General features: G+C 38.7%; 1 protein-coding gene across 1 annotated transcript in view; it reads left to right on the plus strand.

The window, feature by feature from the left end:
* The window catches only part of Ppef2 (protein phosphatase with EF-hand domain 2), a 33901-nt gene extending 24960 nt beyond the window's left edge, over window positions 1-8941 (plus strand). Inside the window, exons 13-16 of the mRNA XM_077803134.1 lie at window positions 2881-2987; window positions 3950-4113; window positions 5235-5322; window positions 8688-8941. Coding sequence (XP_077659260.1) covers window positions 2881-2987; window positions 3950-4113; window positions 5235-5322; window positions 8688-8941 — 613 coding nt within the window. The remainder of the gene's footprint in view (window positions 1-2880; window positions 2988-3949; window positions 4114-5234; window positions 5323-8687) is intronic.
* The last annotated feature ends 5088 nt before the right edge of the window (window positions 8942-14029 follow it).

Consider the following 14029-nt stretch of genomic DNA (forward strand, 5'->3'; position numbering starts at 1 on the left):
ATTGAGAGGATTCTGGATGGTAGCCTTAGATGAGAACTTACTGCCTGTTAAGTACTATAAAGAATTTATGGATATTTTCTCACAGTAAACTTATGAAGTAGATATTTTGATTAATTTCAGTTTGACAGATGAGATCACTCAGGAAAAGACGTTAAATCAGTGGGCCAGTAGTGACCCAGGCTGTCTTGTTTCAGAAACCACCTGTTTAGTGACTATGCAGCATTGCCTCCCACGGAGCAGAGGGCCTTGGAGTATATAAGATGCTAGTAGGTACAAGTTTAGTCTCCCAAACAAGCTTCTTTAATTATTCAGCCTAACTAAATTAAAAATCAAAATGGACAAAATTCACATGAATCAAGTGGATCGAGAACACATTCATATTTAGCATTTACCTTCCATGAGTGCTGTAAAATTGGATGATTTAAAATAAGCCTTGTGTTATTAATTACAGATGGGCCCCAGCACTGGAACAGCCTCACATAAAAGGAAGTGCTTCAAAAACAGAAGGGCGAACAGCAAAGTAGAGGAAGTGGATCGAGGGGGTGGGCAGAGGAAAGAGAAAGGGGAAATACTAGGGAAGAAATTATGAGCAAATATGAATATGCCACAGTGAACCCCACTCTAGTGTATAAATATAATGTACTAATTAAAGAAAAGGAAGTGGTGTTTAAAAATTATTATTTTTTTGAGACAGAGTGTTGCCAAGTTGCTGAGGCCACCTCTGTCTCATTCCTCCTGCCTCAGCCTCCTGAATTGCTGGGACTATAGGCATGGGCTACTGTTTAGAGAATTGATTTGATATGTAAAAATCTAAATGGATCAAGTGAGAATCAAATGTACTGTGCAGAAAAATTTTCTGTGGAGCTTTATAAAAAATCAGCAACCTGAGCCTCATCCACCCTTACCAAGTCTCCAGGGGTGGGCCCTAGCACCGGAACACCATGATTCCTTAAGTGTTGTCACCATAAAAAGTCACTGCAAGGAATCCTATAAGTAGTGCATTTTAATAAGGTAGACAAAGAACTCTTTGAAATACTCATTGATTGCATTAAATAAATGCAACATCATCTGATTTTCCCAGAAGTTACTTACCCAATGACACCAACTCTCTGGAGCACAGTGGTTAACTTAAATTTTATTTATTTATTTTTATAATTTTTATTATTAGTTGTTCAAAACATTACATAGTTCTTGATATCTGAGCAGCTGTAATGGACGTCTCAATGTCCATAAAGTCTCACTTTTCTTAGAGAACCCTTATTCAGAACTCATTTACTTTTTGTTTAAATCCACTTCTCATGATAATGGCATACCCAGCCTGGAGTCCTGCTGTCAAGATGGCATAATGATAGTGCCCTACTTCAGTGGGTGTTGAGGGGTTAATAAGAGAATCCATGTAGAGTTCACAAGGGCTTCATCCATGCTGCCTGATGGCAGGGACAGAAAGCCTTCTACATCCAGATAGTCCTTTTTTTTTTTTTTTTAAAGAGAGAGAGAGAATTTTAATATTTATTTTTAGTTTTTGGCAGACACAACATCTTTGTTTGTATGTGGTGCTGAGGATCGAACCTGGGCCACACTCATGCCAGGCAAGCGCACTACCGCTTGAGCCACATCCCCAGCCCCCCCAGATAGTTCTTAAGGGCATTGCCATATACTCCGTCCCTGCAGAGGTATTGATGACTACGGTTTACAGTTTCCAGGAAGCAGTTTAATTGCCTTACATAACTAGTGGTTCTTAAACTTTTTAGCGGTCCCACTTCTATCAGCCTCTGATAAAACAATAAACATGCTCCAGTTAAAGTGCATATGCTCACATACCCATGAAATTTGGGATGAGTTTTAGGTAGTTCACATTTTTTTAAGGATCTATGAAGGCCATTTACCAACTGTTAGTTATCTTAAATTACAATGAACACTTTCATCAAACATGATTAAAATGTTTTTTTTTTTAAACTTTGGTACTTAAAAAGATAGATAAGCTGGTTATTATTTGTAGACTGGTCCCTCAATGAGACGCTACAAATAGAATACATTTAATTTTTATTTCTTCTTATATTCTTATTCATTCAACTGTAAATGTCTATTGAGCACTTACTTTGGGCCACATATGCTGCCCAGCAATATTCTATTGACCCAGTGAGAATGAGAAAGCTAAATTAGTGTTATTTTATTATTCATAAATCTTGCTTTTTGACTGCTTAACAAAATAAAATATAAGGTGAACATAAAGATTATAATGGCTACCATTTGTTGAGTTATTTTGATGGGCCGGGATTTAGTGCTGTCCATGAATTTTTTCATTTAATTTTCTCAGTGATTCTATGGATAGGTACTGTACTTAGACCTGTTTTACAGATGGAGAAACCATGGCAGAGGCTTATTAGACAACTTTACCACAGAGGTGATCTTTCTCCAGAATGGATCCAACCACTGTCCTAAACTGGGAAGGACAGCAGTCTCCCCACTCTTTCCCGTTGTACACAAATAGGGTCACAAACTAACCCTATTTGTGTACAACGGGGAAGAGTAGGAAATAGTGGGAAGAAATAAGAGAAGGAGTTCATCCCTCAAAAACAGCTCTGCCTAGCACAGTGGTGCATGCCTGTAATCCCAGTGATTTGGGAGGCTGAAGCAGGAGGATCACAAGCTCAAGGCTAGTGTGGACCACTTAGAAAGACCCTGTCTCAAAAGGGGCGGAGTATGTAGCTCAATGGGTTCAATCCCCAGTACCAGAAAACAAAACGAAAAACAAAAGAACCTCATCCCTGAGCCCTTGGGAGGTTGCACTATTAAGATAAAGGAGAAATGTAGTAAAACCTGTAACTATTTTTTTCTATGCCAGCTTTTAAAAATATTTGTCTTCATCTTCTGTCCCAGGATTAGCAGAGTAGAGGAATCAGCTCTGAGAGCTCTGCGGGAAAAGCTATTTGCTCATTCCTCAGACCTTCTTGATGAATTTAAGAAGCACGATGCAGATAAAACTGGTAAGAATAAAGTAGGAGCTTCATGGAGGAAGGAACCCAGACAGAAAAATCGGTCTCACAATAGACAGCGAATAAGTTACATGTTGACTGACTGAAAGGCCTGAACTACCCTTGACTGCTTCTTCCTCTCATTCAACTCAGTGTCTCATTTATTTTTTCCAAATTTTTGAGTTCTAAACTTTTAACACAATATGAACTTGGCCCAATAGAGATGGAGATGATGAAAATAAATAAGGTCAAGGGAAGAAGGCCAGAATTAAGAAAAAAAAAAACAGAGTGGAAGAAATTACAAGAGTGTGTCCAAGACTAGCAAAAGGTCAATGGCTTGCCATCTTCTTCTTGTTGAATCTGTGCTTATCTGTTCCATGTTCTGTTTTCCAAGCTAGAAATTTGGCCTTTGTTCAACTCAGTGGACTATCTACCCAAATTTGATTAACCACATCTCTATCAAAAATGCAGAAACATTTATAGATTTGTATCTTTTCATCTACATATATTGTAGCCTCCCAAGAGTTTCAATGAATGATATATTCTAAGAAATCAAGAGATTTGAATTTTTTAACAATTAATGCTGTAAATGGTCAATTTTTATGATATTGTTTTAAGAGCTAATATAGCTTCTGGTTGGGTTGCCAGATTTAATAAGTGAAAATTTAGGATGCATAAAGTCTAAATTTTAGGCAAATAGTCAAGAAATAATATTTGGCTCATACTTAGAGTTTGTTGTCTGCATGAAATTCAAATTTTACTGGCCATCCTATGTTTTCTCAGGCAAGTCTGGTTTCTAGCCAGCACTGCCACAACCAACAACAAACACTGACAATACCCATTATTTCTGTTACTTACAGGTAGTACGAGAATGTCAGGATGATAATGTATGTACATTGGGTGGGAAACGAGACTTCCAGGTGACCCTTGTCACCTTCCAGGTGACAAGTCAATAAGTTAGCTCTTTCCTGTAGGTTTAATCACCCTGACTGACTGGGCGGCAGCTGTGGAGTCCGTGTTGCATCTGGGATTGCCATGGCGGATGCTGAGGCCACAGCTGGTGAACAGCTCAACGAACAACACACTGGAGTACAGGTCCTGGTTGAAGGACTTGGCCAAAGAACAGCTGAGCCGTGAGGTAATCATGGGATAATGTGGATGAGAGCGTATCGTGGACAATGAAACCCCTTAAAGAGAACTTTGAATCAGAAACACCATTTAGAACCAAAAAGGCAGGATGGATGAGAAATAAGAATGAGTATTTGCTGCATTTCTGTTGCTTTGTGTTAAGTGGTTTACATATATTGTCTCAGTTAATCCTCAGAACCATCCAAGAGGTAGGTATTATCAGCTCTATTAGATCTATGAAGACCTACTGAAGCACAGAGGTTAAGTATTGGCCTTGGGTCATAGAATTTGTAAACTAGGACTTAAACTTGGGTCTGACTATGGTTGTAGCTGTGGTAGAGCAGGTACTTAGCCTGCCCAAAGCCCTGGGTTTGGTCCCCAGCACCAAAACAAAACAACAACAAACTCATGGACTTGAAGATCCATTCTGTTTCCTCAATACCATGCTGCTTCCCCCATTTAAAAAAGTATTTAGTCAATGAATACTTGATGATGACTATATAAAGTAGGTGAGGTATTATTTTTAAAACAGCTTTATCATAATAGAATTTGCACATGATGTTAATCATCCACTCAGATTACACAATTCAATGGTTTTGAATTATACAGAATCATCCCTCAGTATCTGTAGGGATTTAGTTCCAGGATCCCCTGTGGATCCCCAAATCTGTGGATACTCAAGTACCCCATATGAAATGGTGTAGTACTTGCACATAACCTATGAACGTATTCCTGTATATCTCTAGCCTAATGTGAAAAAAACTTTCTATATTATTTAGAGAATAATGACAGTTTGTACGTGTTCAGTATAGGCACATTTTTCCCCCAGTATTTTTGATCTCTGGTTGGTTGAATTCGTGGAGGCCGATGATTGAATATGGAGGGTGGACTGCATTTGAAAATCTGTGAAAAAATCCTACAGCCAATCTTAGAACATTGTCATAATGGGCTATGTGCTTCTTAACCACTAGATTATTTGGAAGGCTGAATGGGATTAAAGGAGTGGTGGGATGATAAAATATCCTCAGGTTTTTGCAAGAGTGTGCGATTGTCAGAGTTTATTGTGTGTGAATTATATATCAGGACAAGCTAAAACATAAGATATAGAGGGAAATGAGTTTTTTCTTACAGAATATACAGTCAAGTTTGCTGGAAACCCTGTATCGAAACCGATCCAACCTGGAGACTATTTTTAGAATCATAGACAGCGATCACTCAGGTAAAAAACCCTCATTATTCTTCCACTTTTGATGTACCACCAGTATTTTACCTTGAACCTTTTAGTCTCCTTCCCAATTCATTCCTGATTCATCTCCACTCAACATTTTGGGAGTAAGGTAAGTAGTATTAATGTTTATAAATGATAGACACTAGAAAAGTACTTGAGCAATAGAATAAGTCTATGTAGCTATTTGGGAGGCTGAGGCAGGAAGATTGCTTGAGCCCAGGAGTTCAGGACTAGTGTGGACAGCATAGTGAGTCCTAAGAAGGAGGAAGGAGAAAGAAGAGAGAGAGAGAGAGTGAGAGAGAGGGAGAGGGAGAAAGGGAGAGGGAGAGAGAGAGAGGGAGAGAGAGAGAGGGAGAGAGAGAGAGGGAGAGAGGGTAAGGGAGCTCATTTAAAAAAGAATGGCCCAGAGTAGAATGAAGACAAACTAAATGAGAGTTTCTCATAGGAAGAAGTTACTAGAAGATGTGATATCTTTTATTAAATATTTATTTTTTATTGTGTAGTTGGACACAATACCTTTATTTAATTTATTTATTTTTATGTGGTGCTGAGGATCGAACCCAAGGCCTTGCACATGCTAGGCGAGCATTCTGCTGCTGAGCTACAACCCCAGCCCCCTGATGTAATGTCTTTTATAGTTCCATTGAAGATTGCCACAAAGTAATGAAGAGTGCCTAGAACCTTCACCCTGATCTCCCAATGGTTCAAAGATTTTACGATACCATTACTTTTTTTGTTTAAGTATAGTTCACATACCATATTATTCATTTAAAGGGCACAGTTCCATGGTTTCTAGTATATTCACTAGGTTTTGTAACCATCACTACTATTTAATTTTAGAACATTTTCATCACCCCCAAAAGAAACCCTGTAGCCATTAGCAGTCACTTCCCACTCTCTATCCCTTGTCCTCCATTCCCTGGTAGCCATTAGTTTACTTTCTGTCTTTAGGGACTTGTTTATTCTGGACATTTATTAAAAATGGAATCATATCCTATATAGCTATTAGTATGATAAATGAGTTCTTTCATTTAGCATGATGTTTTCAAGGTTCATACATGTTGAAGCAGTATCAGTTCCTTTTTTATATTTGGATATACCACAATTTGTTTATTCAGTTATCAGTTTATAGACATTTGGATTATTTCCCCTTTTTGGCTATTATGAATAATACTGATACAAACATTTATGTATAACTGTTTATGTGAATGTATTTTTAGTTCTCTTGGACCTTGGAGTGCAATCATATGGTCACCTGGCAATTCTATTTTTAAATTTTTGAGGACTGCCAAAACCTTTTTTCCACAAGAATGTAAAATGGCTGTACCATTTTACATTCCTACCAGGAGTATATGAGAATTCCAATTCTCTACATCCTCTCCAACTTGCATTATTTTTCATTTTTGTCTTTTAAATATTTACTATGGTCATCCTGATAGATCTGAAGAATTACATATTGTTTTAATTGCATTTTCTTAATAATCAGTGATGTTGAACATCTTTTTATATGATTATTGGCCATTCATTTATCTCCTTTGGAGAAATGTCTATTCAAATTATTTGAATAGGCAAATTTTTAATTGAACTATTTGTCTTCTTTGAGTTATAAGAGTTATTTATGTATTCTGGATGCTAGGGCATTATTAGATATATGCTTTGTGAGTATATATTTTGATTTTGTATATTGTCTTTTCATTTTCTTGGTTATGTCCTTTGATGCACAAAAGTTTTGAATTTTGAAAACATCTAGATTGTCTCTTTTTTTCTTTTGTTGTCTTGTGCTTTTGGTGTCATATCTAAGAAATTTTTCATAATCCAGGGTCACAAATATTTACAACAGTGTTTTAAGAGTTTTATAGTTTGGAATCTTACATTTGGGTCCATATTGAGTTAACTCTTGTGTATAGTAAGGTAGGGCCTAATTTCATTCTTGTAGGTACATAATTATGTCCCCATCATTGTTGAAAAAGTGATTTTTTTCCCCATCAAATGATCTTGAACCCTTATAAAATATCAATCAAGCCCAACATAGTGGCTTAGGTCTGTAATCACAGCTCCTTGGGAGGCTGAGGCAGAAGGATCACAAGCCTCAAGGCCAAAAAGGGCAGTTTAGTGAGACCCTGTCTCAAATTAAAATTTGAAAAAGGTTTAGAATATAGCTCAGCGGTAAGGCCCTGGGTTCAACCCTCTATAACTGGAGGGTGGGGGGTGGAATTGACCTGGTCTGGTAATATACTTAGTGGTAGAACACTTGCCTGACATGTGATCCCCAGCACTGTAAAAACAACAACAAACCAGTCAACTGTAGATGTATGATATATGGATCCAAAGTCTTTATTTCCCCCTCCTTTTTTTGGTACTGGGGAACCCAGAGGTGCTCTATCACTGGGCTAGATCCCCCAGACCTTTTTATTTTTTTATTTTAAGACAATATCTTACTAAATTGCTGAGGCTGGCCTTGAATTTGTGATCCTCCTGCCTCTCAACCTGCTGAGCAGTTGGGATTATAGGTGTGAGCAGTTGGGATTATAGGTGTGAGCAGTTGGGATTATAGGTATATGCCACCACACCCAGCTCCTTTATTTTGACAGGATCACTTTATTTTGCACAAGCTGATCTTGAACTCCTGAGCTCAAGTGATCCTCCTTCCTCAACCTCCCCTGTAGCTGGGACTGCAGATGTGGGCTACCATGCCCAGTTTCAGTGCCTTTTTTTTTTTTTTTTTTTTGGTGGTATCTGGGATTGATTCCAGGGGTGTTTAACCACTGAGCCACGTCTCCAACTCTTTTTGTCTTGAGACAGGGTCTCTCTGAGTTGCTTAGGGCCTCATTAAGTTACTGAGGCTGGCTTTGAACTTGTGATCCTACTGCCTCAGTCTCTAGAGCCACTGGGATTATAGACATGCACCACCATGCCTAGCTTTAAGGGCTCTTTTTACAAAACATAAATTAGTATATATTTGGGATGATTTGATGCAGGGTTTCTCTGTAGTGGTACTATTGATGTTTTGGGCTGGATAAGTCTTTTTGGAGGAGTTCATCTTGTGTGTTGTAGGATGTTTAGCAACATCCCTGGGTTTTATCCACTAGATGCCAGTAGCACCCCACTCCTACCTTGGTTGTGACAACAAAATATGTCTCCAGACACTGCCACATGTCCCTGGTGGGGAGCAAAATTTCTCCCTGTTGAGAACCCCTCCTGATATGAGGTTTCTTGTGATCCAAGAAAAAAGTTTACACTAGGTACAAGGCCTTGGATGTTTTGGATTAACAGTAGGGGAGCCAGTGTCCTTGCAGGAATGTCAGAGGAAATGAACGCTGATTGACTCACTGAAGTGATTTCTTCCCTCTGATCAGGGTTCATCTCCCTGGATGAGTTCAGGCAGACATGGAAGCTATTCAGCTCTCACATGAACATCGACATCACAGATGACTGCATCTGTGACCTTGCCCGGAGCATTGATTTCAACAAGGATGGCCACATCGACATCAATGAGTTCCTGGAGGCCTTTCGCCTTGTGGAGCAATCCTCCTCAGAGGGCCAAGCCGCAGACTGCCCACAGTCCACAAATGCTAATGACAGTGGCTGCAGTAGTTCAGGTGCCCCTTGAGAACTGTCGGACTTTATTGCCCTCAGTGCCTTCTAGGCAATGCCCAGCTTTTTGCTGTGCATAGATTTGTGGAACTTCATGCTGAGAATTTGCCTACCAATATGCATCAGAATCACCTGTGTGTTTGTGTGTGGAGGGGTAGGTATGGTGTGTGTGTGTGTGTGTGTGTGTGTGTATAATAAGTATATAGTTGCCTCAGCCTGATCTCAGAATCTTCACAAAGTAGAATAAATAATTTTCATGTTGTAATCCAGTTAAGAACCACTGATAGAGCTGGGGCTGGGGCTCCATGGTACAGCGCTCACCCAGCATGCATGAGGCACTGAGTTTGATCCTCAGCATCACATAAAAATAAAGATATGGTGTCCACCTAAAAAACTAAAAAAATAAATATTAAAAAAAAGAACCACTGATAATTCAACCCCCTTGTTGCTTTCATTTTTACACCTTTTGTTTAAAAATGTCACATTGGTAAAGGAAAGTTATTAAAAATTATATGCAGCTAGGCGTGGTGGCACACACCTGTAATCCTAGCAGCTTGGAAGGCTGAGGCAGGAGGATCTCGAGTTCAAAGCCAGTCTCAGCAAAAGTGAGGCACTAAGCAACTCAGTGAGACCCAGACTCTAAATAAAATACAAAATAAGGCTGGGATGTGGCTCAGCGGTTGAGTGCCTCCGAATTTAATCGCCGGTCCCTGCCCCCTCCAAATTATATGCATAATTCCATGATCCAAACATGGATGTTTTTACTACTTATTCTTTTTTACTTGTTATAATTAATGTGCTTATAAAATTTTATGTTCTGCATTTTCATAAGTTTACACTAATTGTAAATACTTTCCCATGTTGTTACAGTCTTCATAATTATTAGTTCAGTGGTTGTGTAATTTTCTTTCAAATGGATGCACTGTGATCTAATAGCCTCTCCCCAATTGTTAAACATGTGTATTGTCTCTAGTTTTTCATTATTATAAATAACACTGTGGTTAATAACTTTGTGTATATAGCTTGTTTTACAAAAATCTTTTGAAAGATGCATTTTCTTAGGATAAAATCTCAGGAATGGGATCATTTTGTTAAATGGTGTTGTATTTGGGTGCTCTAGAGAAACAGAACTAACAGATATATAGGACAGATACAGATTTACATTAATTAATTAATCTTTAATAAAAATTAAAGAGCTGTGGTCATGGTGGCTGAAAAGTCTGGAGATCTGCATTTGGCAGCTGGAGAACCAGGAAAGCTGATGGTGTAAGTTTCAGCCCAAGGCCAGACCTAGGCACTAGAAGAGCACATGGTGCAAGGTCTAGTCCACATCCGAGTAGGCAGTATCTTAGCATTTCTGTGGAGTTTTAATATGTACTTCATTGATGAGTATCCCTAACTCTCTCCCCTACCTTGTTTTATTTCTGAACTAAGGAAATCGAGGTGTGGAAAGCTTGCAGGATATGTGACCCAGTTAATGACACAGCCAGAACTGGAACCCATGATTCCTGACTCCACCCAAGCTTCTTTCCAGTTATATCCAAGGAATGGAGGGAATATATCATCATCCTCCCCATTCTATGGAATATCATGCAGCCACTAAAAAGGATAACCTGCCATTAGTCAGGATTATGCTTAGTGTTGAAGGACTTTCACTTCCTATCAAAAGAAGCATCAGGAAAGATTTAAGTAAAATTCTGAAACAAATCTAATTAGAAAGGCAATTATTATTCAGTATCCTTTGAGGTTTTTCTTATGATCATGAGTTGCTTCTATAACTATTATATTTTTATTATCTGATAATATATAAAATAGTTATAAAAGTGACTAAGAAATATAATCAAAATACATATTTCAAAAGCAAATTCGTTTGTTGTACCTTTAAGAAAGGATAACACTATACCTCAATAAAATAAATTTTTAAAACCACTAGATGTCACTCTGAGCAAATGCTCTGTCTCTTATAGTAGCTGCTAAAAGTGCAGCTCTCTCAGTACCAAATAGGTCTAAGATGGCGATGTTCTAGGGTCAGAGGGAAAAGGAAAGAGCCCTACAGCTGCCTGCCTTGTTGCCCCCTTAGAGGTGCAAATCAGGAAGACACCCAAATGCTCAGAGGTGGAGGCAGGGACATCTGACAGAGGGAGGGTAAACCTGGACTGGACTTAGAAAAGAGATCCTCCAGCAGACCCTGGGCACATCCTGGCCATGGTCATGCAGGTCACTCCTTAATTTTAGGCCATGAATTTATATGTATTTAGAGTACATTTTGTCCCCCAAATTCCTAAACTTTATACTTTTGTTTTTTAATAGCACCTTGGGAGTTCTGAAAAAAAAAATTAACCCAAATCAAATCTGGCTTCTGGGCCTGTCAAGTTACAAGTTATACGACCTGAGGAATGTGTTAAATGACACCAGGAAGTTTCAGTCATGAAAATCCAGATGGAGGGGACCAATGACCTGGTCTCTTCATCAAATACATTACAGGGAGATTAAATAAGAGATGAAGGAGAAAACTACATTTAAAAGGACATAGCAACCCATTATAATTTATAGAACTTATTTGATTCCTAATCAAAGCAACTTTTTTTTTAAAGAGTGTTAGAGATGTGTGAATAATGACATCCTTTTTGGCAATAGTAAGGAATTATTGCTCATTTTTTAGGTATGGAAATAAAATTGAGGTTTTTTTAAATCCCCTATTGATGTATACCAAAATATTTACTAGGATTAGTTTCAAAATAGAAGCCGGTGGATGGGGGGTATGAACCAAACCTGGCTGACCCTGAGCTGGTGATTGTTGAAGCTGGGTGATGACTTCGTGAGGGTCTATTGTAGTATTTTCTCACTTTTTCAATTTGAATTTTTCTATAATCCTTATTTTTAAAAATTGGACTCCAGTGTAAGGTGGGGGGAATAAATGACATGCTCACCAAAGCAAGCAGCCAGGCAAACTTTCTCAGGGCATGACTGGAACCAGCCCAGTCACTAAACTCATGAGTATGCAAGAGTTAATAGAATCCATTTGTTAGTTTTGTTGAACTCGAAGGGGAAAAAAAATCACTTAATCTCATTAAATCTGAGCTTCCTCAACTGTAAAATAGACATTATACAACAATATTTTCCAGGAAGTCATAAGACTCCATGAAGATAAATTACAAAGGAGACGAGTTCCAAATAATCCCTGGAGCAGACACAGCCAGTTAGTCCTCACGTATGACCTAACCTTGCTCCATCTGCAAATACTCGCAGAACTTGAGCTGTTTCTTGCAAAAATCTATATTGAAGAAAAACAACTTAAGCTCAACCAGAAACAGCCAACAAACATACTAATGTAACTAGAGACTTTCTAGCAGCATGACCTTTGTGCATTCTGGAATGGAGCCCTTGAACTACTTCTGGTTGGAGCTGCCTGATTCAAGAATCACTATTTGCTCAAAAAGACGTTAAAATTTTTAGTGTGCCTAAAAATTTACCTTTGTAACAGACTTAAGTAAGAGAAGAACATACAAAAGTATCCTGAAACCCCTAAAGTTTGACCCATGTGCTAATAGTTGCATGCCCGGATGACACTAGCCCAGTTATTCACCCTTATATTCTACAGATGTTAGGGAGTACCTGAGTGCCTGAAGCTCAACATTTATTTTTAAGTCACATTTTAAAATATCAGGCCTAGACCAGTTAACCCAAAATCTCTGGACATGTGTCTTGGGCATGGTAATTTTTAAATAAGTCTTCACAGGTCATTGATTCTACCATTTAAGCAAAGTTGAGAACTATTTGCCTAATTGATCTTCTATCAGGGAGTAGTTCTGAGACAATCATTAAGATAAACCTTAGTTTATGTATTTCTCAAGCAACTTTTATGGACCAGAGGTCCCCTCTAGGTGTTCAATTCCTGGAAGGACAGGACTTGTTCAACTGTGAATGCTTGGTGGACGCCTGGTCATAGCTGACCTCCCAGTTGTTGACTCAAAAGTCAGGCGCTTTCAGTTATCTGCTCATGAGTGGAATTTTCCAGTGTGGTTCTCTTCCTGATAGGGGATTTATCCTTTCAATTACACAAGGTTTGGGGTTTTTCTCAACTTCCTAGTTTCAGATCTGAGTAAGGAAGAACAGCCAGAGTTCCTGAGTCACATTCCAGATCAGATCTTCTGGAGTTTGTATCCCTGAGTCACACCGAGCCCTGGACCTTGGGGTTTTAGGTCAGAGAGAGGTGAGCCTGGCCACACCACTCCATCCAGCACAGAACTCCCTGGCAGCAGCGTCCTGACTGGTCTCCCTGTTCCAGACAGATCTGAAAAGAGAGCAATAGAGTCAGTTGAAATGCCTAAAAAAGGACAGGAAGTCTCATTCCAGAGACTAATATTTCTGAAGAGACAAAATAAAGTAAAATTCCTTTCTCTGTGACTGCAGAGTCTCAGACTCTCCAGATCTAATAGATCTAGATGTGCGAGCTGTGTAAAGCCACAGAAATATTTATTTGCAGTGGGGATCTTATTTTACTTCTTCCCTCAAAATACTTAGCCATCTTCCTTCCTCAATGCACATTCTCACATACAAGACACCCATATGGGTTCTTTCTGGGCATAGAGGAAATTCAAAGAGGTAAAGCATGCACGTTGAAATCACAGACCCAGAGGAGGCCGCAACTCCACCTCTTACCAGCTGTGCAATCGTGAGTAAAATGCTTACCTATTTCCCCTGCTGTATGGTGGAGTTCAGGTGCTGGAAGACTAGATGAGAGGAGGCATGCAGAATACTTAGCACAGTGTCTGACTCATAATAAGTTATGGTTACCTTTCCTGTGCCCAGAAGTCCCCTAGCTCAGAACTTCCCAGCTTTAACATGCACACTAATTGCTTGGAGGTCTTGCTTCAAACTATACTTGTTTCACTATGGGTAAATAAACAAGTTCTGGAGATGAAGTGAGGTGGCACAACTGTGAATGTACTTAATGTCATTGAACTGTACATTTAAAAATGATAAATTTTATGATATATATATATGTATATAATCACAATAAAAAAATTTAAGGTACATTCAGTAGTATTTCTAGCAAGCTTCTAGGTGAGGCTGATGATACCAGTTAGAAAATCACACTTTT

This window comes from Urocitellus parryii, chromosome 10 (genome assembly GCF_045843805.1).
Source record: "Urocitellus parryii isolate mUroPar1 chromosome 10, mUroPar1.hap1, whole genome shotgun sequence".
Classification (NCBI taxonomy): domain Eukaryota; kingdom Metazoa; phylum Chordata; class Mammalia; order Rodentia; family Sciuridae; genus Urocitellus; species Urocitellus parryii.